The following is a 25352-nucleotide window of genomic DNA, read 5'->3' as shown; positions in this document are numbered from 1 at the left end:
AATAAAATTCCTTGTAAAAATAAGGGAACATCTTTCATTTTTAAAACAACCGGAATTTAAGGAAGGACAAAAAGTACTCTCCCATTTTATGGATGGAGAAATGAGGGCCCTGGGAAGCTTGCTGTAGGCTATCCAATGAGTTGATGTTTAAACTTTCCAGAATGTTTCCAGCTGGTTTATGATTCTAACTAGTGAGTCTGCCAAATACTCCTTTCTGGCACACTGCACAGTCTCTATACAGCTACCCTACCAAAGCAGCGAGGCTTCCCTATCCCTAAAACGCCACCTGATAGTAACACTAGCCACTGAGCCTGAGATTTCAAAGCCATCCAATTTACCTCTCTGGTTCATCCTATCGTTTCCTATTTCAGCTTCACTGGCCTGGGCTTGGAATTAAGTAGGTGTCCACATGTAGGTCATTTGGGATGCTGAAGGCAGGAAAAGATATAAGCTCCCAAACCCAGGATCGTGTCTGAACAGGACACCAGTGCTTCCAGCACCACACAGAAGCTAAAGAGGAGCTGAACCTCCCAACCCCTTACTCTGACAGCTCAAAGTAGGGTGAGGCACACCTTTTATTACAAGAGTTTACAAATAGATTACAAAAAAAAAGGATACACTCCCCACCCCCTCCCACAGATGGGAATGTGGGCTACCCTCCACAACTGGTGACATTTATACCCAGAGCCTGGAGCTGAGACAGGCTGTCTTCATCAATCCTTGGGCCAGTGCGCCTAAATCCAGAACCTGCTGGGGAGATTATAGGAGCTCCAGAAAGGAAGAGATCTCTTAGGCAGGAGGTCCGGGAAGCATGCTCCTGGGGTTCAAGGCACAGTATTGGAGAAAAGACCCCTGGATGTAGAGAAGGAAGGGTCCTCCTCTGGCATCAACAGCAATGAAGTTTACTGGCTAAAATCATCCTGAATTGGGGGAGGAGGGCAGCTTTATACATAAATCCCTTCTAGTTTCTCATTCTCAAATCAGGTGAGTTGGCAGCTTATCTCTCTTTTTAAATCTCCTTAGCTTTCAGTTGAGTTGGTGGCTTGTATAGTAGAAAAAGGAAGAGTTGGCAATAGTAGGACAGCGAAGCTTGGAGGCTGGACCCCAGGAATCTGGGATCACGTGCTGTGGGCTGGTCTCAGGAGATGAATGAGTTTCATGCAGTGTTTGGCAGAGGCAGGCCTGGGACTGCTGTGCGGCAGTAACTGATTCCCCAGAGAGAGCAAGGCTAATTTCTCACTGGCACCCAGGGACACCAGCACCTGTGGGAGAAAGAGCAGATGACAGAACAGGACATGCAGAGGACTCTCATCTGGACTAGCAATTCCTACTCCAGAAAAGGAAAAAAAAAAAAAGAAAAAAAAGGGCTCTTGGGGACTCAAAATAAGCTGTGTGATAAAAGAGAAACCTTGGAAGCAGAAACTTCATCAGAGGTCTATTTCCATTCTCTTTGGTTACAGACCATGAAATCAAGGCACTAAGGGATCCAAGCACTTGTCCCCAGGAAGAGGAAATGAATGCAGCAGTGATAGTAAACCAGTGATTCCCAGCTGTGGATCTGGACCAGTGGTTTTTAACCTCATTACCACCAAGAATCCTTTTTATTATGTCCCCACTTGGATTGCCAGAAAATCCTATAACATGTATCACCACTATCCTGTCAAATTTCTGTTCTGCATGAACCACCCGATGCTACTATACTGAGCTATTATAACTTGGAGATTTAGCCTTTCATAGGTAGATGTGTGACTTCATTGGGCTATTTATATACTGAAAATTGAGCAAAAAGACAGAATAAAGCAGTGGTTAAGAGTATAGGTTCTGGACTCAGACTCTTGACTTCAAAAGTTTAACCCTATATACTAGCTTTTAACTTGGACAAGTTATTAAATTCTTTGTGCCTCAGTTTCATAGCCTGCAAAAGGAGGAATATAACAGCTTAAACCAGGTATTACAGGTAAAATGCTTAGCATGGTGCCTTTAACATGGCAAGTGTTAAAACCACCCTGCACCTCAACATTTCCAATCTTCCCTCACCTCCCTCTCAGGTAGCCTCTAGAAAAGAGAAACAGTGGTCCTGAGATCCCAGGCATTTCTCAGCCCAATGGAGCCCTCTTCCGGGTCCCTTCCCTTCTCTGTGGTGAGAGATGGTAGATGGAAAACTCATTTCCAAGACACTGCCCCTGAGTGTCCTACTCCCAAAGAGGGACAGAGTTGGATTTCTGGATGTTCCAATTCCTTAAAGACTACCTCAAGAAACTGTTGTGAAATACAACCCCATCGTTGTGGTTCCTAAGTCCCCTGGAGTGTACCTGATGGATACAGGGCTCCTGGCTGAGGCTCCGAAGGGCAATGAGGGCGGCCTCCTTCACATGTGGCTGGGGGTCTCCACACGCCATCTCTAGCAGCCGTTGGGGTACTTGACACTGTAACAGCTCTTCTCCCAACCCCTCAGATCCCAAGTTGCCCAGAGCTGACACAGCATGGCGCCGGATACCAGCCTGAGGATCTCCAAGCAGCTGGGTCATACAGGGTACCGCAGCTGCCAGGGCAGGTCCCAGGGGACCAGCTTGATAGGCTGCATTGCCCACAGCAAAGCTGGCACTGCGCCGCACAGCAGGGTCCTTGTCTCCAAGCCCCAGCAGCAGAAGGCTGAGCAGTCCAGCCTGGCTCTGCAGTGCCCCACGCAGGGCCATGCTGTGTTGGAGCAAATGTCCCAGGAGCCCATAAATGCGGGCCCGCACACAATTCTCTGGGTGACCCAAGAGGCTACGCAGGGGCCTATAGGATTCATCGGAGCCAGCAAGGAGTTCTTGGATAAAGGACAAGTGACTGGGAGGCAGAACCCGGGCTGTGTGGGCCAACAAAGAGAGAAGGTCAGAGGTCAGCAGCGGCTGGTCACCTAGAAGGGCAACTGAGAGGAATGAGATGATGGTTCCAGGGGAGGCAGCCACTGTGTTCACAAACTGGTTGAGAGAGGTGGGATCCCTGAGGGCCAGGTGTGTGAGGAGACTGATGGGCAGCTCCACTTGTGGCAACAGGAGATGATGACAGCAGACCTAGGAGAAGGTGGGGAGGGGAGCAGCAAGAATAGTTCAGAGAGAGGGAGAGTACACTGTAGCTTGATAGCTAGGAGCCCAAAATCTGGGAGAAAAGCCAAGCTATGGTGAGAAACACTACAGAGAGCTGAGAGCGATGACCCACGGTGCTCCATGGGAGACACAATGTGGACTCCAAGAGAATAAGTCCTCTCCTAGTTCAGTCCTTGCTCTGCTTGTCAAGGGCCCACTGTTTAATGCCAAGAACTGCCAGCAATTCCTGGCTCAGGAGCTGAGTCTCCAGCACCTAGTCTGGCATGTTCTCCCCACCAAGCTCCAACGGAATTCAGATAAGGGACTGATGCAGTTACCAGCCCCAGCTCCAACCACACACCTCTGTTCAGGCCTGAATGCTTTCTCCACTCCAACTCTTACATCAAACCAGATGCTCCACTCTTACAGGGGCCAAGGAGAGCCCTGGAGCTGTTAGAAGTGAATTAGAGTGTACAAGGTCGCTGGCCATCTTCCTCTCCCACCTTCATGCCTCCAAAGTACCTGCAGCAGGTGGGCCGTGACTGCTGAGTCTGTTAGGTTAGCCAAGATACCCCCAAGGAGGTCAGCATCCACATCCAGGGCAAAGGGGAAGCAGAGGAGCTGGCAGACAGAGAGCACCACGACGGGGAGAAACTCAGACCCGTGAGGCCTAAGGAGGTAAGTGTGGAAGGATTTACTCGGCCTTGCTCACTCACCCTTTATTATCTCCCCCTTCTCAAATTTCCTAGTCCAGCTCTCCTTCCCCAATCTCAGCATACCATTTCTTGCCTCATAGCTCAAGCTGTCAGCTATTTCTCTCTTGCCTTCCCCTCCTCACCCCCCACTGCAGATTCTGGCTCTTCGGGTCTCCCTCCTCTAGCTCAAACTCACGCCTGGCCCAGCTGCTGTAGGAAGCTGGGGGAAAGCAGATGCTTCAAGGTGGACATGAGGATACTTCCATGCTGAGACAGGTGGCTCAGGCATAACTGGGGCTCCTGGGTAAAGGTGGCCACAGCCAGGCTCAGCATGGCTGCCACACCTGGAAATACCAAGAATGAAGAACCAGTGGAGCAGACAAGAAGCCCAGATACTCCTGCTTCCCCATGTCTCCCAGAGCTACCATCTATTCAGTCCCTTCCCATCCCAGGCAGCAGCAGCAGCAGCAGCAATCTCCATGACTACTCTAGTTCTAGGCTACTCCTCTTGAAGAGGGATCAATACACTGGTCCCATAAAGGAGGCCATGCAGACGAAAAGCTACCTTGGGGTGAGATCAGTGTCCAGTCTGGCTCTGAGCTTGAGCTATGTGGACTGGACAGCGTTAGCTCCTCTTCCTGTGTAGATACCTCCTTGGAGAGCCTCAGAGCCATGGAGAAGCGGTGCCACAGAACGGTCCACATTTCTGAGCTAACCATGTCCCTTATCAGGTTAGCTTTCCCCTCCTGGAGACAAAATTGAAAATAGATGGGTGGGGAGGTCAAAATCAGGAGTCAAATGCCTTTTTTCCACTCCAGTCTTTGACCTACGAGGATAGGAAGTCCCAGAAACAATCCCTTTTGTTTTCCCAACTAGGATTTCCCTGTTATCTTAGTTCCCTTTCTTACCACATTTTAATCATGTGTACATCTGCTGGAAACCAGGAAATTACTCTTTTCTCCCCACTGAATCCTAAGGGATGCATTTGAGTAGTTCCCTTTAAAGGGTCCATACTGAAGGCAGGTGGGCCCCTTCTAAAGCCATCACAAGCATAGTAGTTTGTGGATTGCTTCATTCCTAATGTCCAGCTGCTCCCTAAAACACCCAGTTTCTCTCTCCTTCCTTTCCAATTGCCCTAAGCTGTAGCTGTACCTGGGTGAGGAGCTGCAACAGAAGGATGAGTAGGCCGTCGTAGAACCCACAGCCATCAGGTGGAGTCAACCGGACCTGCAGGAGAGAGGCAGGAAGAATGCAGATCTGAGAGGCATAAGGTGGCCTCACAGCCTGTGCACCAACTCCTGGTCAGGCAGAAAGAGCTCTTCCTCAGCCTGGTGTTCTGTGGAGAGCTCTTATGAACTTAGAGGAGTCTTGGTTCCTGCCTATTTGGTCAATGACTACCTCTGTCCTAAAGACACAGTCTGGCAGGGTAAGCAGACGTGGAAACAATTATAGTTTAGGAAGATACTTCCTAAACAAGAGGCTAGGGTGGAGGTGGAAGTTCACAGCTAAGAGTACCTAACTCTGCCCTGGCTGGTTTGGCTCAATGGATGGAGCATCGGCCTGTGGACTGAAGGGTCCCAGGTCTGATTCAGGTCAAGGGCACATGCCTGGGTTGCGGACTCGATCCCCAGTGGGGGACGTGCAGGAGGCAACGATCAATGATTCTCTCTCATCATTGATGCTTTTGTCTCTCTCCCTTCCTCTCTGAAATCAGTAAAAATATATATTAAAAAAAAAAAAGAGTACCTAACTCTGCCTCCAGGAGGTAGGAAACTGATGGGATTAAACATTTAAAAGACAGATAAAAGAAAGTGGAGGTAGGGAGAACATTCCAAGTGGAAGTCACAGCACATACAAAGGCAGTCACGGAAGACCAAAGTGAATTTTGGAAATGGTAACTCTTTTGGTCTAGCAGGATTACAGAACCTAGAGGTAACAGATGGGCTCTCAGTAGCCTGCTAAAGAATTTGGGCTTTATCCCAGAAGCAGTGGGAAGCCACTGAGGAATCACACAAGCTCCACATGGGCAAAACAGATTTTTGTCTCTTTTATTCACGGCCATATTCTCAGAACCTAGAATAGTGTCTGGTACTCAATACCTATTTATGTGTTAAGTAATTCTGGTTAAACAAATGACCAAATTTTCCTTTATTGAAAGCTCACTCTAGTGGCAGTGAAGAAAATGAACTGGAAAAGAGCCTAGAAGAGAACCTTTAGAGCAGCAGTTCTCAACCTGTGGGTCGCGACCCCTTTGGGGGTCGAACGACCCTTTCACAGGGGTCGCCTAAGACCATCGGAAAACACATATATAATTACATATTGTTTTTGTGATTAATCACTATGCTTTAATTATGTTCAATTTGTAACAATGAAAATACATCCTGCAATCAGATATTTACAATGCAATTCATAACAGTAGCAAAATTACAGTATGAAGTAGCAACGAAAATAATTTTATGGTTGGGGGTCACCACAACATGAGGAACTGTATTAAAGGGTCGCGGCATTAGGAAGGTTGAGAACCACTGCTTTAGAGGCAAGTGTCGAAGTCCCTCTTTAGAAGTCTAGAGCAGGGGTCCTCAAACTTTTTAAACAGGGGGCCAGTTCACTGTCCCTCAGACAGTTGGAGGGCCGGACTATAGTTTAAAAAAAAACAACTATGCCGAAACCGGTTTGGCTCAGTGGATAGAGCATCGGCTTGCGGACTGAAGGGTCCCAGGTTTGATTCCGGTCAAGGGCACGTACCTGGGTTGCGGGCATATCCCCAGTGGGAGATGTGCAGGAGGCAGCTGATGGATGTTTCTCTCTCATCCATGTTTCTAACTCTATCTCTCTCTCCCTTCCTCTCTGTAAAAAATCAATAAAATATATTTAAAAACAAAACAAAACAAAAAAAAACAACTATGAACAAATTCCTATGCACACTGCACATACCTTATTTTGAAGTAAAAAAGCAAAATGGGAACAAATACAATATTTGTATTTGCATGTGGCCCGCAGGCTGTAGTTTGAGGACCCCTGGTCTAGAGTGTTAACAGCAGGTCTAAAGCCCTGACCAGTCTGGGCTCAGAGGGGTTACTTATCTGGAGGCAGAGGGGAGGAAAGATTCCTTGATTCCTTTATCACTTTTTAGTTTACTCTAGACTGGCTGGCATTTCCGTCTTTTCTCCCTAATTCCAGTCCTTGTTGGACTCAGAGAAAACATGCCTATGCATTTCCAGCAGACCTCACCTCAGCAGGGGCACACAGGGCGTGAGTGGCTGCAGGGATCCACTCCACAGGCTGGAGGTCAAAGGTCACCCCTTGCTGTCCAAGCTGTCCCAGTAAACACGCCGCTGCACTCTGGAGAGTTAAAGGAGGAGAAGAAATGGTATTCAGCACACACAGAGAGGACTTAGGTCTCTGTCCTAGACCAGAAGAATACTGCATAAGCAGCTGCAAAGGGGACAATGACTCCCCTACTCCCCAAAAGGTTGGATGATAGGGGAAAAAGATAAAGGTTGAAAACTCACCACAAGAGAGACGACGTGTGAATGGGTGAAGAGAGTAGCAGTCTCACTGCCTAGCTTCTCCATCCTGGAATAAAGAGATATAGCAAGGGATGCAGCCGTGTGAAAGGAGGCTGGTGATTGGCCTTCCCTCTTTCTTGGAAGGCACTCTCCACCTAGGCTGCATGTCCAACTCCAAGTCACAAAGCTGGTGGGAATCCAGGTCTATTGTTTGTACAGAAACCTTCACTCTCTATCGCAATCTCTCCTAAGGATAGGCTGTTCTATGCCGGCGTCAGTTCTGTAGGTAGAAAATTTCAGTGGACAGATCCTACTTTATGACTCACCCAGAAGGCAGATCTTGGAGCCGAAGGACAAGAAGGGAGAGGAGGTAGAGTGTCACTTCAGTAGACTCTTCCCAATCCACTACCTTTATCTACAAAGGAAACTTAAGGTATCAGAGCAACCTCTGGTTGAGATGATGGGGCCACCATGAAATGCCCACCTGTGTTGCTGGCCTACCTTGCCCTGGACCAACATCAACAATGACTTCAAGGCCAGGGGCTCTTGCCCTAAACGACGGCACAGGCGTTCACTAACGTGGCAGCAGGAGTAGAGAACCTAAGGGAGTGTGGAGGAGTCTCTCAGTGAGCAGAGCAGCACCTGGGCTCCTAGGCTAGAAGGCTCAGCTAAAAGCAGGCTGGCCTCTCAACAGATCTGGCACCCACACCTGAGGAAATGAGAGAAACTTGGGCCACTCTGCCTCTTGATGTAAGACAGCGGTTCTCAACCTGTGGGTCGCGACCCCTTTGGCGGTCGAACGACCCTTTCACAGGGGTCACCTAAGACCATCCTGCATATCAGATATTTACATTACGATTCATAACAGTAGCAACATTACAGTTATGAAGTAGCAACGAAAATAATTTTATGGCTGGGTCACAACATGAGGAACTGTGTTTAAAGGGCCAGAAGGTTGAGAACCACTGCTGTAAGACAGTAGATAGGGATACTTCTCAGTTCTGGTGAGGACTGACTAACAGTGGGACCTTCTCAGTTGAAAAGACTTAAAAGCAAAAAGGGGTCCTGCAAGGGGTCTCTCCCTCAGTCCTGGGGGTTAAAAAGAGACCTGAAGTGCCCAGAGTTACAGGCAGGCAGTACCTTAAGAAGGTGTAGGCACAGGACGGGATGCTGCAGACCACAGATGAGAGATGGCCTCAGTTGGTTGTTGTCTTCAGTTAGCTGATTTGCCAAATGCCGAGAGATCTATAGGGACATTCCTGAAGACTCAATCCTATTCTCATTATTCCAATCCTGTATCCAACTAATCAGGACTCTCAAACCCTTGCTAGTCACTCTTCCCTAGGTTCACCAGGAACCTCAGACCCCATTCCATTCCAAGCCTTCATGGCCAATGGAGAACGGAAGGCAGGGTCTTGGTTAGCCCCAGGTACAGAGTAGTGTTGCCAGCCAAAAGGGAGCAGAAAACCTGAATCTTGAGCCCTGCGGAAGTATCACTGGCAGCTTCAGGTCAGCTACCCTACCACATGGGCAGTTTGTCACTGAGCTCTCTAATCAAGGCCTCTGGGATTTTAGCTACATCATGTTCTACAAGTGGTAGGATCATGTGTTTCTGGAACTACAGATTAAGAGGGGGCATAGAGGCTTATTTTTTCTGCCTTTCTAAGAAGCTGGAACCAGCCTTCCCCACTCTGGCAATAGGAGGGAGAGGAACAAAAACTGCAGCTCAAACCTGTTCCTTGGCTTCCCAGCAGCCAGGCAGCCCTAGAGGAACAACGCATATGGCCGCCAGCGCAGAGGAAATGGCTCCAGGCAGATCCTCACTCTGTTCCCTCAGAGGCTGGCTCACTTGAGGGGCTCCTATGGAGAAAGGCAAATAATGCAGGGTAGGTCTAGTTGTTTTTCTCAGTTGCCGCTTCATTCTTTCAGTTATTTCTTGGGCACTCACTAAATGCCAGGCACTGTGTCCAGTGATGGCAGTAGAAAGAGCAGAGTTGGACCTATTCAATGAATATGTCCAGAGAACCTCCCCTTCCCACACTGGTTACCTGGGGGTGTGTGGAAAGGGAGCTGTGGGACTGTCAAGCCATGAAGGAGCCCGTCCAACACGGCCCGCTGTGTAGTCAGCAGACTGGAGTAAAAGGCTTTGGAGATGGTACAGCTATTCCCATCCATGGCTTCACACAGAACAGTGAAGCACTAAGGGAGATAAAGGCTGGGTTACTATTAGGACATCAGAAAATTGACTAGGCTTAGAGTAGGGAGCGAGACTCCCCAGAGAACTTGAGAGAGGAGGAGGAAAACCCAGGGGGACTAGCTATCTAATTTTAAGTATTCTTCATACAGAAGATGCATTATAACTGTCTTCACATTTCAAGGACAGGAATATTAGGTGTCAGTTGTTCTTTTCTCGGATCAGCTGCTCCCTAGATGATGTTTCTCAAAGTATCAATGTGACCATGAGTATAAAAATTGCTGAGGATTCCTGGGTCCCTCCCAAACCAGCCCTCTCAGAATTTCAGGAGGTGGGGTATCTATTCCAAACTCTCCATGCTACTCACTGCACAATGACATATGAGAAGTGCTGAGAGTGAGTCACTGCTGGCCAAAATTTACATTAGATATTAAAAGCTTCCTGACTTGAAAGGGTGAGGAATGTTAAAATAGACTCTCAGACTACTAGAAATTGAATGGACTGCTAGCTAGAGGCAGGAAAGTAGCCCAAATGTGTTCCCAATTACCAGTTTGCACAACCAGGCAATTGTTTATTGCCTTGAAAATGTTCCTAATTATCTTCTCTGAGATTTTCTCATTCAATCTTCCATTCCCCTGTCCCTCACTCCTGAGTCCAGGGGAGAGAACCCATATCCATATAGTTTACTAGTCCATAAGACAAATAAGGTTGGGAATACTAACTGATGTGCAAGTCTCCTCAAGAACAAATATTTCAATCTGTGGTTCCCTGAAATAGGCACACTGCTTAGTGCCTCTGGGCCTTTACATACGTTGCTCTTTCTGCCTGGAATATCCTCTCTACTTTCCTGCCTCATCTACCTGGCAAACTTCTGTGTATTCTCCAAATCCCTGCAGAGGCTTTTTCCTCCTCCAGGATTTCTTCTATGACCCGCCAAGTAGCGTTAATCTTCTTCAGTGGTGCTTCTGTGTCTTACACAAAGTTCTAGTGTACTTTTCACACTATTGTCCTTTACAACTTGATATCTCCCCCACTAGACTACCCATGGTCCCTTGAGGACAGGAACTTTCTCTTACTCAAACTGTATATGGCACATAGTCAGCATTCAACAAATATTTGATGTATTGCTTGATCTAACCCTATCTAGTCATAAGAAAGGGGATGGAAGAAACACCGAGAAAGACAGAAGAGACAGAAATCTGGAAGTGGGAACAGATTACCATAAGGCTATCCCTCTGTAAAGTCTGCTTGGAGTCATCTGGTTGGGCCAGAAGTTTCCCCAACAGGTCCAGAAAGAGGTTGGCAGCTTCTTGAAATACCTGTAGGCTGGGGGAAAATGAGCCCATGGTTTCTTCTCATCTTTCTACTAAAAGCCTAGACATGGTGAATGGGTCAGTTCTGGGCAAGTAGGAGTAGCTCAGTAAAGGAACACATCATAATGCTCCCTTCTCTCCCCTGCTCAGCACACACACAGTCTCACATATACAACCTCTAAGCCTTTCTCTTTGCCATTGCTCTATCCGTGGTCGGCAAACTGTGGCTCGCGAGCCACATGCGGCTCTTTGGCCCCTTGAGTGTGGCTCTTCCTAAGCCTTAGGAGTACCCTAATTAAGTTAATAACAATGTACCTACCTATATAGTTTAAGTTTAAAAAATTTGGCTCTCAAAAGAAATTTCAACCGTTGTACTGTTGATATTTGGCTCTGTTGACTAATGAGTTTGCCGACCACTGCTCTAGGTTATTCACATCTTGATCCTTTCATTCAGTGTACAGTGACTGCTGACCCTTAAAACCCAAAAGTCTTGGGGCAAAGTTGGAGGTATCTCAGGGTCTGTAAGAGAATTAATTAGCTGGACTTTGAGGGGGCAGTCAGCTGATCCCTAAACCTGTCACAAATCACGGCTTCTTCCTTACTTAGCCTTTTCCTAAAGGAGAAATAAGAATAGGGATAGAAATTGAAACCAAACTGGCCAACAGAACAAAACTGTGTCTTATCCCACCTGTCACCTGTCTGGCTCCTCTCCAGGTTAAAGGTGCAGGCAAAGTAGGCCTGAATCACGGCCATCAGGTCCCGTAAGAAGGTCCCATACCAACATTGCTGCCAAGGAAGAAAACAGAGTAAGGCAATGTAGGGAATGGAGACAAATAGAAAAAGCAGTGAAGAAAGGTATCAGATATCCAGTCAGGTTAACCAGACAAAAAGGGGCAGGAGGAAGAGAGTGTTTGGACAGAGACAGGAGATCTAGAAGAAACCAGTGGCAGCTAATGGGCTGTAAATAGTCTGAAAATGTGCCTTGTTTGGCCTGAACAGCATTTTGGAGTTTAGAATGTTAAGTTTTTCAAAATAGCTCAAATTCTTTATTCAATTTCTTTAAAACACTCAAGATTAATACTCATCAGCAGAGTGCAGCTTTCCAGCTGCCTGAGCCCAAATCCCATTAAACATCTCTTTTTTCTGTTCTCTCAGCTTAGCTGTGGCAGGACACAGCATGAGAAGTAGAGGTTTGCCCCAAAAACATTGAGTCTCAATCCTAGCTCTTCCACTATCATCTCCAGGACCATTTAGAAGTTAGAGCCTGTATATAAGTCAGCTACTCTCCGAATTTCAGTACCCTGCTCTGTAAAATGGGGTTAAGAAAGCCAAGAATTTAACATCTTAAAGCACAGTGCTCTAAATATTGGGAAATTATGCATAAAAATCTGGATTTCTAGCTTCTCTTGGAAAACTAAAAGGTCTGGAAACACTGGGCTGGAGCTGAGGATAGGCTATATCATTAGACTGGACGTGAGATCTCCAGTTTATCTATTCCCCACTATTCGCATAGTCTGACACAGTCGACTTTACTGACTGATAATATTTGCTGGTCTCTGAAGGCATTAGAGTTTGCAATTCATGCTCTACTAACTTGAAAGAGAAGGAAAATAAAAACCAATTGGGCCAAATAGAGATGGCCGTTTGAAGAAGAGAAATCTAACAAGAAACTCCTGGAAGTCTTTAGAGCAGCGGTTCTCAACCTGTGGGTCGCAACCCCTTTGGTTGTCGAACGACCCTTTCACAGGGGTCGCCTAAGACCATCTGCATATCAGATATTTACATTACGATTCATAACAGTAGCAACATTACAGTTATGAAGTAGCAACGAAAATAATTTTATGGTTGGGTCACAACATGAGGAACTGTATTTAAAGGGCTAGAAGGTTGAGAACCACTGCTTTAGAGGCTCCCTGCATAGAGCTTACCTGCTGAATACTGTGGCTCTCCTGGCTGTGTCTGAGTAGCCTGAGCAGCAGCCCAGGGAGCCCTGCCTCGCGGCAGAAGACATACAAGGGAACAGAGTCACTGCAGCTGGTCAGAAGATAGCTCAGGACCCGGAGTGCAGGGAGGATACAGGACGCACCCTCCAGCATGTCTTTCAGGATCTGGGTGATGTGAGAGAAGAAGTAATCAATATTACCAGAGGTAAAAGAAGAACTGTATATAGCAAGTGTCCCTAAGGAGTTGGCAAATCATACCAGATGTTCTCATTCCTTTCTCTGTGAGTCTAAAGCCCAGAAAAGAGAGAAATAGGGAAACTGTACCAGGGAAGAGGAGTATAGATACTTGGTCATCTAACTTATAATAGCAGTGACCAAGGGGGAGGGGACTGTCCCTCAGAATCTCTGTGTCAGACCCAATGCAATTCCTATTTGTTCCCTCCCTTCTCCAGCCCTTCATTTTAAAGACAAAACAAAACACACACACACACACACTCAAATACACTTCAGAAAATTAAAAACAATGGTCACAAAACATATTCAACTCTAGACCAGGGGTTGACAAACTACAACCCACAGACTAAATAAACTTATTTTTATAAAGCCTGCAATCTAAGGACAATAATATATATATTATCATCACCCAAAGATATGTGTTTTTTTAATGTTTCCATTGATTTCAGAAACAGGAAAGGAGGAGAGAGAACATCAATGATGAGAATCATTGCTCAGCTGCTTCCTGCATGCCCCCTATTGGGGATCAAGCCAGCAATCCAGGCATGTGCCCCACCAGTAATCAAATCCTGACCTCCTGGTTCATAGGTTGATGCTCAACCACTGAGCCACACCCACCAGGGAAAGGATATGTTTTTATTGATTGAGAGAGAGGAACATCAATCAGTTGCCTCTCATACACTCCCTGACCAGAAATCAAACTTGCAATCCAGGTAGGTGCCCAGACCAGGAATTGAACCTACAACCCTTCAGTGCACAGGACAATGCTCCAACCTACTGAGCAACATTGGTCAGGGCAGTATTCTATTTTTAAATGGTTATTCTTTAAAGATTCTTCTTGAAAGAAGAATAACACATCAAGTGCTTTACAGTCTGCTATTCACTGCTCTAAGTCTTTTCACTTATTTGCTTACTTAATCTTTATAATAACCCTATGAAGTAAATACAAATGCAGTTATAGATAAGGAGATTGAAGCTTCTAGGTAGGTTAAGGAAGTAGTCAATAATCACACAGCTCAAGAGTTCAGGTGGAATTCCAACTTAGGAAGTCTTACTCTGGAGGCAGAGCTTTTAACCTGCTTCCCTACCAAAAAGTTATCCAGCACAACATGTAAGGGCCAAAAGAGAGATGCAAGGTGCCAAGGCAATTCACTAGAGAAAGAAGAGTCTTTTCAACAAATGGTGCTGGGACAATTGTATACCCACATCCAAAAAATAAACTTAGATCCCTCGCAATGTACACCTCACATCTCATACAAAATTTAACTCAAAATGGGTCAGAGATAAAATTAGAAAACTTTTGGAAAAAACAGAGAAGAAAAGTCTTCAAGATTTTGAGTTTGGAAAGTATTTCTTAGATTCAACACCAAAAGCATAATCTACAAAGGAAAAATATGGTAATTGGTCTTCCTCAAATTTAAAACTCCTGTGCTTTAAGTCACTCATAAGAATAAAAAGACAAAGCATAGACTGGGAGAAAATATTTGCAAATCACATATCTGAAAAAGGTCTTGTATTCAGAATATACAACGAACTCTTACAACTCAATAAGAAGACAAACAACCAAATTTAAGAATGAGCAAAAAAACCTGAAATTTCACAAATGGCTAATAAGCACATGAAAAGATGCTTAAAATCAGAAATTAGCAATGCTATACTATTTCATACAAGAATGGCTATAATCAAAAGACAGACAATAATACATGTTAGCAAGAATGTGAGAAAATGGAGACCCTCATTCATTGCTGTGAGAATGCAAAATGGTGTAGTCACTTCGGAAAATAATTCAGCAGTTTCTTAAAATGTTAAACATAAATTTACCATGTGATCCAGCAATTCCATTCATTCGTATCCACCCAGGAGAAATGATATGGCCACAAAGATTTCCATGTGACTGTTCATATCAGCATTATTTATAAAAGCCAAAAAGTGAAAACAACTTCAATGTCCATCAACTGGTGAGTGGATAAAATAGAATATATGTCCATGTAATGGAATACTAATCAGCAATGAAAAGGAATGAAGTATAGATACATGCTACAGCACGAATGAACCTCAAAAACATTATGCTAAAGAGCCAAACATAAACACTGTATATACCATATTATTCCATTTATATAAATTGTCCAGAAAAGGCAAATCTATGAGACAGAAAGTAAATTAATGGTTGCCTGAGACTGAGGGTAGGAATGATGATTAACTGTAAATGAGTATGAGGATCTTATTGGGGAGAGGAAAATGTTCTAAAACTAGATTATAGTAGGGAAAAAAAAAAGCCCTGGCCAGGTAGTTCAGTTGGTAAGAGCATCATCCCATACACCAAAAAGTTGTGGATTCAATTCCCTGTCAAGGTACATACCTAAGTTGAGGGTTCAATCCTATGTCGGGGTATATAAGGGAGGCAACAGATCGATGTTTTGCTCTCACATTAATGTTTCTCTCCCTCTCGCTCTAAAATTAATAAACATATCATCTCGGGGGAGGAAAAATAAATAAAATAAAACTGGATTATAGTGATGGTTTCACATCTTAGTACATTTACTGAAAATCATTTAAAGGCTTTAAAGAGAAAGCAGAAAAGATGAGTTCCCAGGAAGGAAGATCACTCACTGTGTTTCAGAGACGCAAGGAAAGGCTTTGTATGAAGGAACGCTAACTACGAAAACCAATTAAGCAAAATGTTACTCCCTAAAAAAGAATCTCATTCTTCTTGTTAGCATACCTGTATTAGAAAATATTGTATACGTAATTGTTATAGCTATATTTTTCATTTTGTCAATGAAAATTTTGTAAATGTGGTTTTGCTCATTGTAGAAGTCCTTACACAATGTCCTCCATTTTGCCTCAAGGCCTACAATGCCTAAAATCTTTACCATCAGAAAGTTTGCTGATTCCTGCTCTAGATGGATGCTTTTCTCTTCAGAAAGAGAAACCTGAGGCTTGCTCTTTTTGTGTTACTAAAGCAGGTTAGCAAATCTCCTTGAATTAAGCAGGTGGACTGAAAAAGAATTGGAAAGGGACAAACTTCCTAATGCCAGCCAATGTTTTTTAATGTCTCATCTGTGAAAACAGTCCCCAATCCCCTCCACAGTACCCTTCTGCCCATCACCTGCCCTCCAGCCTCATGTAGCTGACTCTGGATGCGCTGGCAAAAGTCTGGATTGCACAGCAGGGTGAGAGGGGTCTTCAGCTGGATGGGCACAGGCTCGGTGGTCTCTAGCAGGTGTTGCCACTCATCATCACTGTCTGGCTCCTGAGGCATAGGGGAGAGACAGAGGACAGGAGGAGTTGCAAGGCTGAGGGTAGTGGCTCCCAATCTGGGGGATCACAAGTAACTGCAAGAAGTCAGTAACTCCTTTAGCACAGACGTATTTTTCCAGCTACCAGTTTAAAAGGGTATAGCTGACCGTTTGTGAGGGGTCTTGAAAGTCTCAAGAACACTGACATGTGTGTATAGACATACCTAGAAAGATGTACATGGTCGCATGACTTATAATACAAAAAAAAATTGGAAATGTCACACAGCCAGTCAGTAAGGGAATACTAAAGAATGGCACATCCATATTAGGAAACATTAAGAAGTTATTAAGAAAACTGTTGCTTTGCCCTAACCGGTTTGGCTCAGTGGATAGGGCATCAGCCTGCGGACTCAAGGGTCCCAGGTTCGATTCCGATCAAGGGCATGTACCTTGGTTGCGGGCACATCCCAGTAGGGGGCGTGCAGGAGGCAGCTGATTGATGTTTCTCTCATTGATGTTTCTAACTCTCTATCCCTCTCCTTTCCTCTCTGTAAAAAATCAATAAAATATATTTAAAAAAAAAAAAGAAAGAAAGAAAACTGTTGCTTGGCAACATGGCTCAGTAGTTGAGCGTTGACCTATGAACCAGAAGGTCACGGTTTGATTTCTAAGCAAGGCACATGCCCGGGTTGCTGGCTCGATCCCCAGTGTGGGCATGCAAAAGGCAGCTGATCAATGATTCTCTCTCATCACTGATGTTTCTATCTCTCTCCCTTCCTTTCTGAAATCTATAAAAATATATTTAAAAAAAAGAAAACTGCTGTACTGAGGATGCATCACTTATGTAGTCTTCCTACCAACAACGCATAATTTGAATCTAATCAGTTTGAGGAATATTCTGTAAAATAAATGGCCTGTGTACCTCAAAGTTGCCAGTCATGAAAGGCAAAAAAATGACTAGGAACTGTTCCAGATTAAAGGAGACTAAAGAGACAATAGTTCGTAACAATGGATTGGATCATGCATCAGGAAAAAAATTTTTGCTATAAAGAACATTACTGGAGCCCTGGTCAAGGAACTCAGGTGGATGGAGCATCATCCTGTACACCAAAAGGTTGCGGGTTCAATTCCCAGTCAGGGCAACTTATCCTAAAATGATTCAGAAAGTTGATACGTTCATCTATGTGGAAAGAGAGAATCATAAAGCAAATTGGCAAAATTTTAACAATTAGTGAATCTGGGTAAAGAGCATATAGGAATTTGCCCTGGCCAGTGGCTCAGGTGTTTGGAGCATCATCTCATACACCAAAAAGGTTACGCATTTGATCCCCAGTCAGGGCATATATGGGAGGCAACAAGTTGATATTTCTCTCTCACATTGATGTTTCTCTCTCTCTCCCTTTCCCTTCCCCTCTCTCTAAAATCAATAAAAACATATCCTCAGGTGAGGATTAAAAAAATAAGAATATATAGTAATTCTTTGTGGTATTCTCAGAATTTTAAGTTTGAAATTATTTCAAAATAAAAAGCGAAAACCCTAAAAAAAAAGATTGAGTAGAACTACATGTTCAGATGTAGAATGATCTCTAAAACAGATCATATGGCATGATGCAAAGCAATATATATATATATATGGGATTAACTCAGCAATGTGAAAACAGCCAAACTATATATTTCTATACTAGCTCGGTGCATGAATTCATGCACAGGTGGGGTCCCTTGGCCTGGCCCGCAATTGGACTGATAGGGGCTGTCTCACCCAGTCTGGATCAGCAGGCCAGGGGCTGGGGGAGTGGGGGGGGGGGGGGGGGGGGCAGGGCGGGCAGAGGGACCAAAGGAAGTTGGCTGTGGGAGCACACTGACCACTAGGGGGCAGCTCCTGCGTTAAGCATCTTCCCCCTGGTGGTCAGTGTACGTCATAGTGACTGGGCGGTTGTCTGGTCATAAGGGGTTGCTTAGGCTTTTATATATATAGATGTGCATATATATAAATGTACAGAAAGTTTGGAAGGAGACAGATGAAACTGATAGCAGAAGATACCTCTGGGACCTAGATGAGGCTTAAGAGGGACTTACATTTTTACCTATGTATTCCAATTTTTTATAATTACACATTCAGATAACTGTGCAACTAAAACCTATTAAGTTAATAATAACAAAGCAGTTTTTAACACACGAGAGCTCATACTTGGAGCATTGGGAATCACTGTTCTAGAAAAACAAACCCCCAGACCCAACATCCCATGGCAGTGACAAGGCCAAGAAGAGCCCCCAGGCTCACCTCATTTTCTAGGTCTACTGCACCAGTGCTCTGCTGGCCGGCCTGTGACTGCTCTGGCCTCAGCTCTGGGAATGCTCGTTCACTATCCTCAGTGATCCAGTTTTCCCTGCCAGAGGAAGCAGAAGTAGAATGAATTACAGACCTTTGAGGCTTGAAGTTTCTTAACTTGCCCCTCCCTCTAAGCCCAGGATAGGAATTAAGGCCATGTAGGATTGAATAGAGGAGACCTTCTACAATATGGCCAGGACAGGATAAGTTGACCACTAATTACACACACATCCTTGACTGCCCTCCCACTTCCTTATACCTTGGCAGTTTTCACCTGTTGCTCCCAACTCAATCTTCCCTTTTGTACTGAGATAATTCTTGCCCTTACAGTTAATGTACAACTGAGCCATAGAGAAAGGAAAGTTCCTGTGTTTCCTGACAAATTAGGAATGTATCTGGAATTAGAATTCAAGAACCCGGGACTCACACTCCTAGGGCCCTATCCCTATAAATCCTGGCTCAACCCTCCTCACCGAGGTGCAGGGGGGGCTTCTCCAGCCCCCCACTCAGCCCAGCTGCTCTTCATTTCTGAGGCCATGATCCCAGCCAAGAGGCCTGGTTCCTGAGGAGGGGACACAGGGGTCGTGCCAGTAACCACCTTGATGGTCCTGTCTTCCTGTTCCAGGGTAGGTCCTGTATTCTGGTGTTTCTGTGGGAAGAGGGCAGGAGACACTGGGTGCCATTGGCCAGTAAAAATCCTATTTGTGGCCCTTTCCCAACCCTAGAAAGCCATTCTCCTTCTCCAGCAACCCCAGTCACTAACCTGCATATGTCCCACATTCCTACACACCTTCTGCTTGGCCTCCTCAGCCATGAGCTTACGGGCTTGACGCAAGATGCGAGATCGATTGCCCTTGGGGGCCAGTTGATGTGCCTGTTGGTCCTTGAGGACCTGAAGTTCTGGGGGTAGACGACTGGTTAATGGGGTGCCCAAATCTGGACCTGCTGGTTCAGTTATTACTGCAGGGAGGGAAGAGGAGGAAGACATGATCATACTAGACTCCGCCATGTCCACTTGGCCAGAGACAATTTCAGTGTCTCCGGACCATTTGATTAAGTGACAAAAATGGAAGAGGGTTATAAGGGAGGTGGCAAAGGCTAGGCAAAAGGCTAGGAAGAAGGTTCAAGGTGGTGGGGTAAGGAATATATTTTGGATCCAGATGCTGGGGGAAGGTGGGTAAATTGGGGAGAACACTAGGGAAGTACAATAGCCCTGGGAACCCTAATGACTCACTGGTGACACGGCCAGCAATAAAGGGGTGATGTAGAAGGTCTGGCCAGGACAGGCGCTGCCGGGGGTCTTTGGTGAGCAGTCCCTGCAGGAAGTTCTGTGGAGAGAAAGTCCCCCATCAGCCTTTCCTTCCATATAGGCTGCCCCTAACTAATCAGAGCCTGCAAACCAAGACTCCAGAGTCTAATCTTAGACCAGACCAGCTGCTCTTGATCACACCCTCTTTAGCCCTATCCTTAGGCCTCATTTCCCTGGATGAAATCATAGAACCCACTGCCTCGTCTCCTGGGGTACCCCAATCCCTGTCCATGGGCATTCTAGAACCCCAGAAAAACAGAAATCTCAATGTCACCAGCTTTGTGACGAAGTGAGAAAAAAACTAGAAGACAGAGATGTCACCTGCATGATTATCTTCAGAAAGCAAACATACAACAGAGTCCCAAACTGCTCACTTTGCCTTCCCTTTGACTGCAATTTGTCAGAAACAGATGCATTTATGGTTGAAAGCACACACATACATACACACACACACACACACACACACACACACACACACGAGTCATTGTGTAAAGATGTGTTTGGGAGCACTCAAAACCAGAAATCTCTTAGCAAGACTTCAGATGATGAGGGGTAGGAAGACTGTCTCTAAAAAGGGTACATCATTATGAGGTATCCTTGGGGAAATCCTCAATTGGGCCTGAAACAGGAATATAAAGTACTAGATTATGACCACTGTTCTAAAACAAGGTAATTAGTATGCCATGGCTCTGGCTGGAGATAACTGCATATCTGCCCCAAGGGAGAATAAATATATCCCATGTATATCACCCACTAGAGTTTCCTTTGTTTAGATTCTCTTTATATATATATTTTTTTATTTTAGAGAGAGGGATAGAGAGAAAGAAACATCAATGAGAGAGAAACATGGACTGGCTGCCTCCTATATGTCCCCCACTGGGGATTGAGCCTGCTACCTGTGCATGTGCCCTGACTGGGAATTGAACTGTGACCTCCTGGTTCATGGGCCGCTGCTCAAGCACTGAGCCACACTTGCCAGGCTAGATTCTTTTTGATAATTACTTGGGCCTCCCCAAACTGAGTAGTTTAGGGGAAAACCTGTCCCCTTTCATCTTAGATAAAATGAAGAAAACCTATATGAGATTTCACTCTGGGAAAAAGCTGCATTTAAATTCCACTGAAAGTCCAAATCTTACCCTAGCTCAGTGGTTAGCAAACTGCGGCTCGAGAGCCACATGCGGCTCTTTGGCCCCTTGAGTGTGGCTCTTCCTAAGCCTTAGGAGTACCCTAATTAAGTTAATAACAATGTACCTACCTATATAGTTTCAGTTTAAAAAATTTGGCTCTCAAAAGAAATTTCAATCATTGTACTGTTGATATTTGGCTCTGTTGACTAATGAGTTTGCCGAACACTGCCCTAGCTAGATAAGAAGTAAAAAGGGTCCACTCTTTTCCTCCCCCTCTCCATACCTCCTTCCTCCAGTCTACTGAGACTTAACTGCAAGGAGCAGGAACCACCTTTCTCGTTTTCCCCTAATCACCAAGATAGCCCCACTAGCTCTGGCCATTTGGACCGCTAAAGATTCCTTCTTTCAGAAGAGGACTGAAAACTGTTTGCAAAGCTAGATATCATCTGATAGAAAATAAGTGGAAAGAGGGTATGTAAAAGGACCAGTATCTATCTCTGGTTTCTTAAAAATCCCCTTTCCATTGTGACAAAAGATAGCCTGGCCCAAGGAGGGCTGCTATTCCCAAGTATGACATACCCTCCCAGAATAAGCCCCTACAGTACAAAAGCAAGACAGGTTGGCCCAGCTCCTGTATTAATTCAGTAACTGCAAAGTCCTTCCCAACTCTGGAAAAGGATTTTGAAAAAGGGAACAGAGGCAGGGGGAGATAGGTTTCTAATGCAAAAGTAATCTCCCTCTCTATATTCATTACCTTGAAGCAAGGACTAATGGTTGGGGGCCAGCGCACAGGGTCCTTGAGAATGAGGTTGACCAGTTGAAAGATGCTTGTGGTATAGAAGGGAGGGGTGCCTACAGCCAGCTCATAAAGTATGCAGCCCACAGACCAGAGGTCTGCGGTGTGGTCGTATGGTCGCTCTTCCACCAGTTCTGGGGACATATAGAGTGGTGTGCCTTTGATGGATGTTAGCACCATTGTGTTGGTGCTCATAGCCCGGGCAAATCTGCAGGTGATGGAATGGAAATGTAAAGAGAGAAGACAGTCAATAAAACTAGACCTAGTCACTACTCCCTCTCATTGTGTGAGATATCCCAAACCCAAACAGAGAGGGCACCTTCCAAAAGACCCAGCAGGAGTCCCAGTCTGCAGCTCAGGTTCTAAAACGAGGCCCATGTACGCCAAGCAAATGGCCTAGGACTCCCTGCAGAACTGGAAGTAGAGACGGAAGGTCAGGCTCCTCACCCAAAGTCACAGAGCTTGATGCCACCATCCTTGGCAAGGAGGATGTTCTGAGGCTTCATGTCTCGGTGAAGGATACGGTGGGAATGCAGATAATACAGGGCCGACACCAACTGGGCAGCAATGGCTTGAACCTAGGGATCAGCCAAGTGGGAGGAAGAAAGGATAGATAGGTCAGAGAAAGGAGCCTGATCAGGAGGCCAAACACTCCTCCCTGATACTACAGCTGATGTGACCATCTCTTCCCTTTCTTTGAGCTTCACACAATACCTTCTATAGTTCTTGCTCCCCTATTCATTCATTGACTTGTTCATTCATTCTTTCAAAGAAAATTTATTGAGTCTCACTAGCTGCACGACCATAGACAAATTATCTTATGCCTCTCAGATTTTTCATCATTAAGATGACAATAATCAAACCCTCTACCTCATAGGATTATTATGAGGATCAAATGAGTTAAAGCATGTAAAGTAATGTAATGCTCAGAATGGTGCCTGGCATTTAATAAGCATTCGATATGCATTAGTTGTTATTAAGGCAAAATCCCTCTTTAAAAAGAAGTAATCAAAGAAATAAGACAGACAAAAGGAATAAGATGATGAATTACCAATGATGATGAGTGCTCGTAAGAAAATACAATGCTGCAACAGAAAGTCCTGAGGAGGGCCTACTTGCTAGAGTACAGGAAAACCCCTAGAATAAGTGTAGCTGGAAAATGTGTTCAACCAAATCCCACTATGAACCACTATGACTTGGTGGTGAATCTTGCCTTAACCATAACCCTCATACCTTCCTGCCCTCTCTGGTACCACCCTACTAGCCCTTCTTCCCTAATGGCACCCAACACTAATAATAGCTAACTACAATGAATATTGTGTTTCAGGAACTCTTTAACCATTTTACATGAATTAACTCATTAATCCCCACAGTAGCTTTATGAGATAGACATTATTGTTTCCATTTTAAAAAGAAGAAACAGCCCTGGCTGGTGTGGCTCAGCTGGTTGAAACACTGTCCCATACACCGAAAGGCTGTAGGCACAAACCTATGTTGGGAGTTATATCCCCAGTTAGGGTGCGTGCAGGAGGCAACTGATCAATGTTTCTCTCTCTCTCTCTCCCCCTCTACCCTCCTCTTTCCTTCTAAAATCAATCAATCAATTAATTAAACAGAAAGAGGGAACTGAGCACAAAGAGGTTCAAATAACTTAGCCAAGAGGATCCAGCTAGGAAATAGCAGAGCCAACCTTTGTATTCAAAGATTTTTGGCTTCACGGTTGATATACTTCATTGTCATACCACATGTTCTCTACATACACTGATTCTTACATTTTTCTCAGGAATTTTCAAAATGCAGACTCCCAGTGCCCTCAGCTTTCCCTGCCAGTCCTTAACCTGAAGAGAGTCAGGGGTAGGGAGAAGTTTGAGCCTGGAAACATACCTGGTCTTCAGGAAGTTTTCCATCATCTTCCAGGATCTGAAAGAGCTCTCCCTCAGCATAGTCTGTCACTACCACTACCTGAAAGGCAAAGGCAAAAGACACTGATGGCTTCAGAATTATGCATTAAGGTTGGGAAGTTCCTGGGACGCTTCTTCTTGGGGAGAGGTGACCCCGAGCCAAAATACACCTCTTTATCAGTCTCAAAACTGTCGAGCATGTGCACAATGTTGGGATGCCGCAGGCCCCGCATGATTTCAATCTCTCGTTGCAGATTCCTCAGCTCTTTCTCTGAGCGTCCCAATTTTGGAATGAACTTCAGGGCCACCACCTATCAGAGGTAAGATGAAGAGTCAAGGCCTAAGCACACCACTGAAACTTTAGCCTGAGAACTCCAGAAGTGAGACTTTAGATTGAGCAATTGTCATGGTAGCTGCTGGTCTCCCACTCCACTCTCCCCATGGTACTGTGCCCTTACCCAGCCTTTCCTTCCCCCTGCCCTGGGAGGAAAGTGTCTCTGCCAGACAGAACCCTTTGGTGGATTCTGGGACAGGTGTTCTAGTCAAAGTAAAAAACTCAAGATTTAAAGAATTTAGAGGAAAAAAATGGAGAAGAAGAATAGAGTTCAGGTGGTTTATTTCTTCCTGCATAGGATGATCAGGATTAATAGTAGCGATAATACTTATTTATTTGTTGTCTATGAGGTGCCAGGCACTGTACTAAGTCATCCAATGTAACATTACATTTAATTCTCAAAACCCATCCATCAGATACTCTACTGTGTTCCTCCATGGATGAGGAAACAGAGACAGACAGCGGTTACGTCACTCGTCCAGTTCTAAGGCTAGAAAGTGCAGGGTGAGGATCTGAACCCAAGTACCCAATTTCAGAGCTCACACTCCCTAGGCACGAAGGAGTCAGTGTCCTAGGAATACAGGTTGGTATGAATGCTTCCCTTCTGGCCCCATTTTCCACTGGAGTTGGGGGTGTGGCATCCCAACCAAGAGATACCCCTCTCTTTTCACCACCTGAGCACTGTATTTCCTCCGACCCTTGTACACCCGCCCAAAAGAGCCTTCTCCAATCATCTCCAACACGTGGTACTTTTCCATGGCAGAGGCTTCGGGGTTCCTCAGAAGAGAGAAAGCAGAGATGGTAGCGAAGAGCTCCCGCTCCACACAGTTCCACACATCTGGGAAGCCTGGTTGGCACATGGAAGGAAGGTTCATGTTAGCCACCTCGCTTTTTCCTCTTTTTCATAATAATCCAGGCCTCAAACCCATGGTAGAGCGGAGTGATTGGAAAGATGAAATCTTAGAGCAAACAGAGCGCCTCTTGTAGTTCTCCCGCCTTTTCAGACTCCTCGGGTCCCCAGTCCAACCTCGCGCCCACCCATCCCGTCTCCTTTCCCCCTCCACCAGCCTCCTCCACCAGCCCCACCCCTTTCAGCCTCCCCCAAGTTCTTGCCACCGCCAACCTCCTCAGCGACCCCGGCCGCGCCCGCGCCCACAGCCCCTGCGCGAGCTCCGCACGCCTGAGCTCCGCTTCACCCCAGGCCAGGAGCTTCCAGCTCCCCAGGCCGAGGGACGCCGGCTCTGGCCTCAGCCCCGCCCCCTCAGGCTGCCTGCATACTGTGCCTGACTTAAAATTCTTCCCGACCCCCGCTGCCCGTCTTCTAGAAGATTCCTATTGTTACCAACCGTGTTTGCTAC

The 25352-nt window shown here is 45.5% G+C and overlaps 1 protein-coding gene across 11 annotated transcripts; it reads right to left on the bottom strand.

Annotated features, from left to right (window-relative positions):
• Positions 1 to 511: 511 nt before the first annotated feature.
• On the bottom strand, positions 512 to 25248 carry STK36 (serine/threonine kinase 36). 11 transcript variants are annotated; one of them, XM_036320259.1, is made up of 27 exons: positions 25118 to 25248; positions 24669 to 24841; positions 23831 to 23971; positions 23644 to 23721; positions 22207 to 22337; positions 21718 to 21967; positions 19762 to 19855; positions 19291 to 19487; positions 19001 to 19176; positions 18480 to 18585; positions 16069 to 16212; positions 12711 to 12890; positions 11471 to 11568; positions 10690 to 10795; positions 9324 to 9474; positions 9008 to 9135; positions 8416 to 8520; positions 7777 to 7875; positions 7602 to 7690; positions 7279 to 7342; positions 6998 to 7108; positions 4919 to 4993; positions 4332 to 4512; positions 3963 to 4110; positions 3594 to 3741; positions 2313 to 3059; positions 512 to 1262 (listed from the first exon to the last, which is right to left on the bottom strand). In XM_036320259.1, exons 2-27 carry the CDS (start codon positions 24750 to 24752, stop codon positions 1119 to 1121), a joined length of 3975 nt encoding a protein of 1324 aa, XP_036176152.1. In that variant the 5' UTR covers positions 24753 to 24841; positions 25118 to 25248; the 3' UTR covers positions 512 to 1118. The 11 variants fall into 11 exon arrangements, with proteins under 11 accessions (XP_036176152.1, XP_036176153.1, XP_036176147.1 ...); XM_036320260.1 differs by having other exon boundaries at positions 24745 to 24841; positions 25118 to 25242; XM_036320254.1 differs by lacking the exon at positions 25118 to 25248 and having other exon boundaries at positions 24669 to 25026.
• Between the last annotated feature and the right edge of the window lie 104 nt (positions 25249 to 25352).

Source organism: Myotis myotis, unplaced genomic scaffold, assembly GCF_014108235.1.
Source record: "Myotis myotis isolate mMyoMyo1 unplaced genomic scaffold, mMyoMyo1.p scaffold_m19_p_8, whole genome shotgun sequence".
In the NCBI taxonomy this organism is placed as follows: domain Eukaryota; kingdom Metazoa; phylum Chordata; class Mammalia; order Chiroptera; family Vespertilionidae; genus Myotis; species Myotis myotis.
Note: the sequence above shows the minus strand (reverse complement) of the source record. Positions and strands in the feature narration are given on the sequence as shown.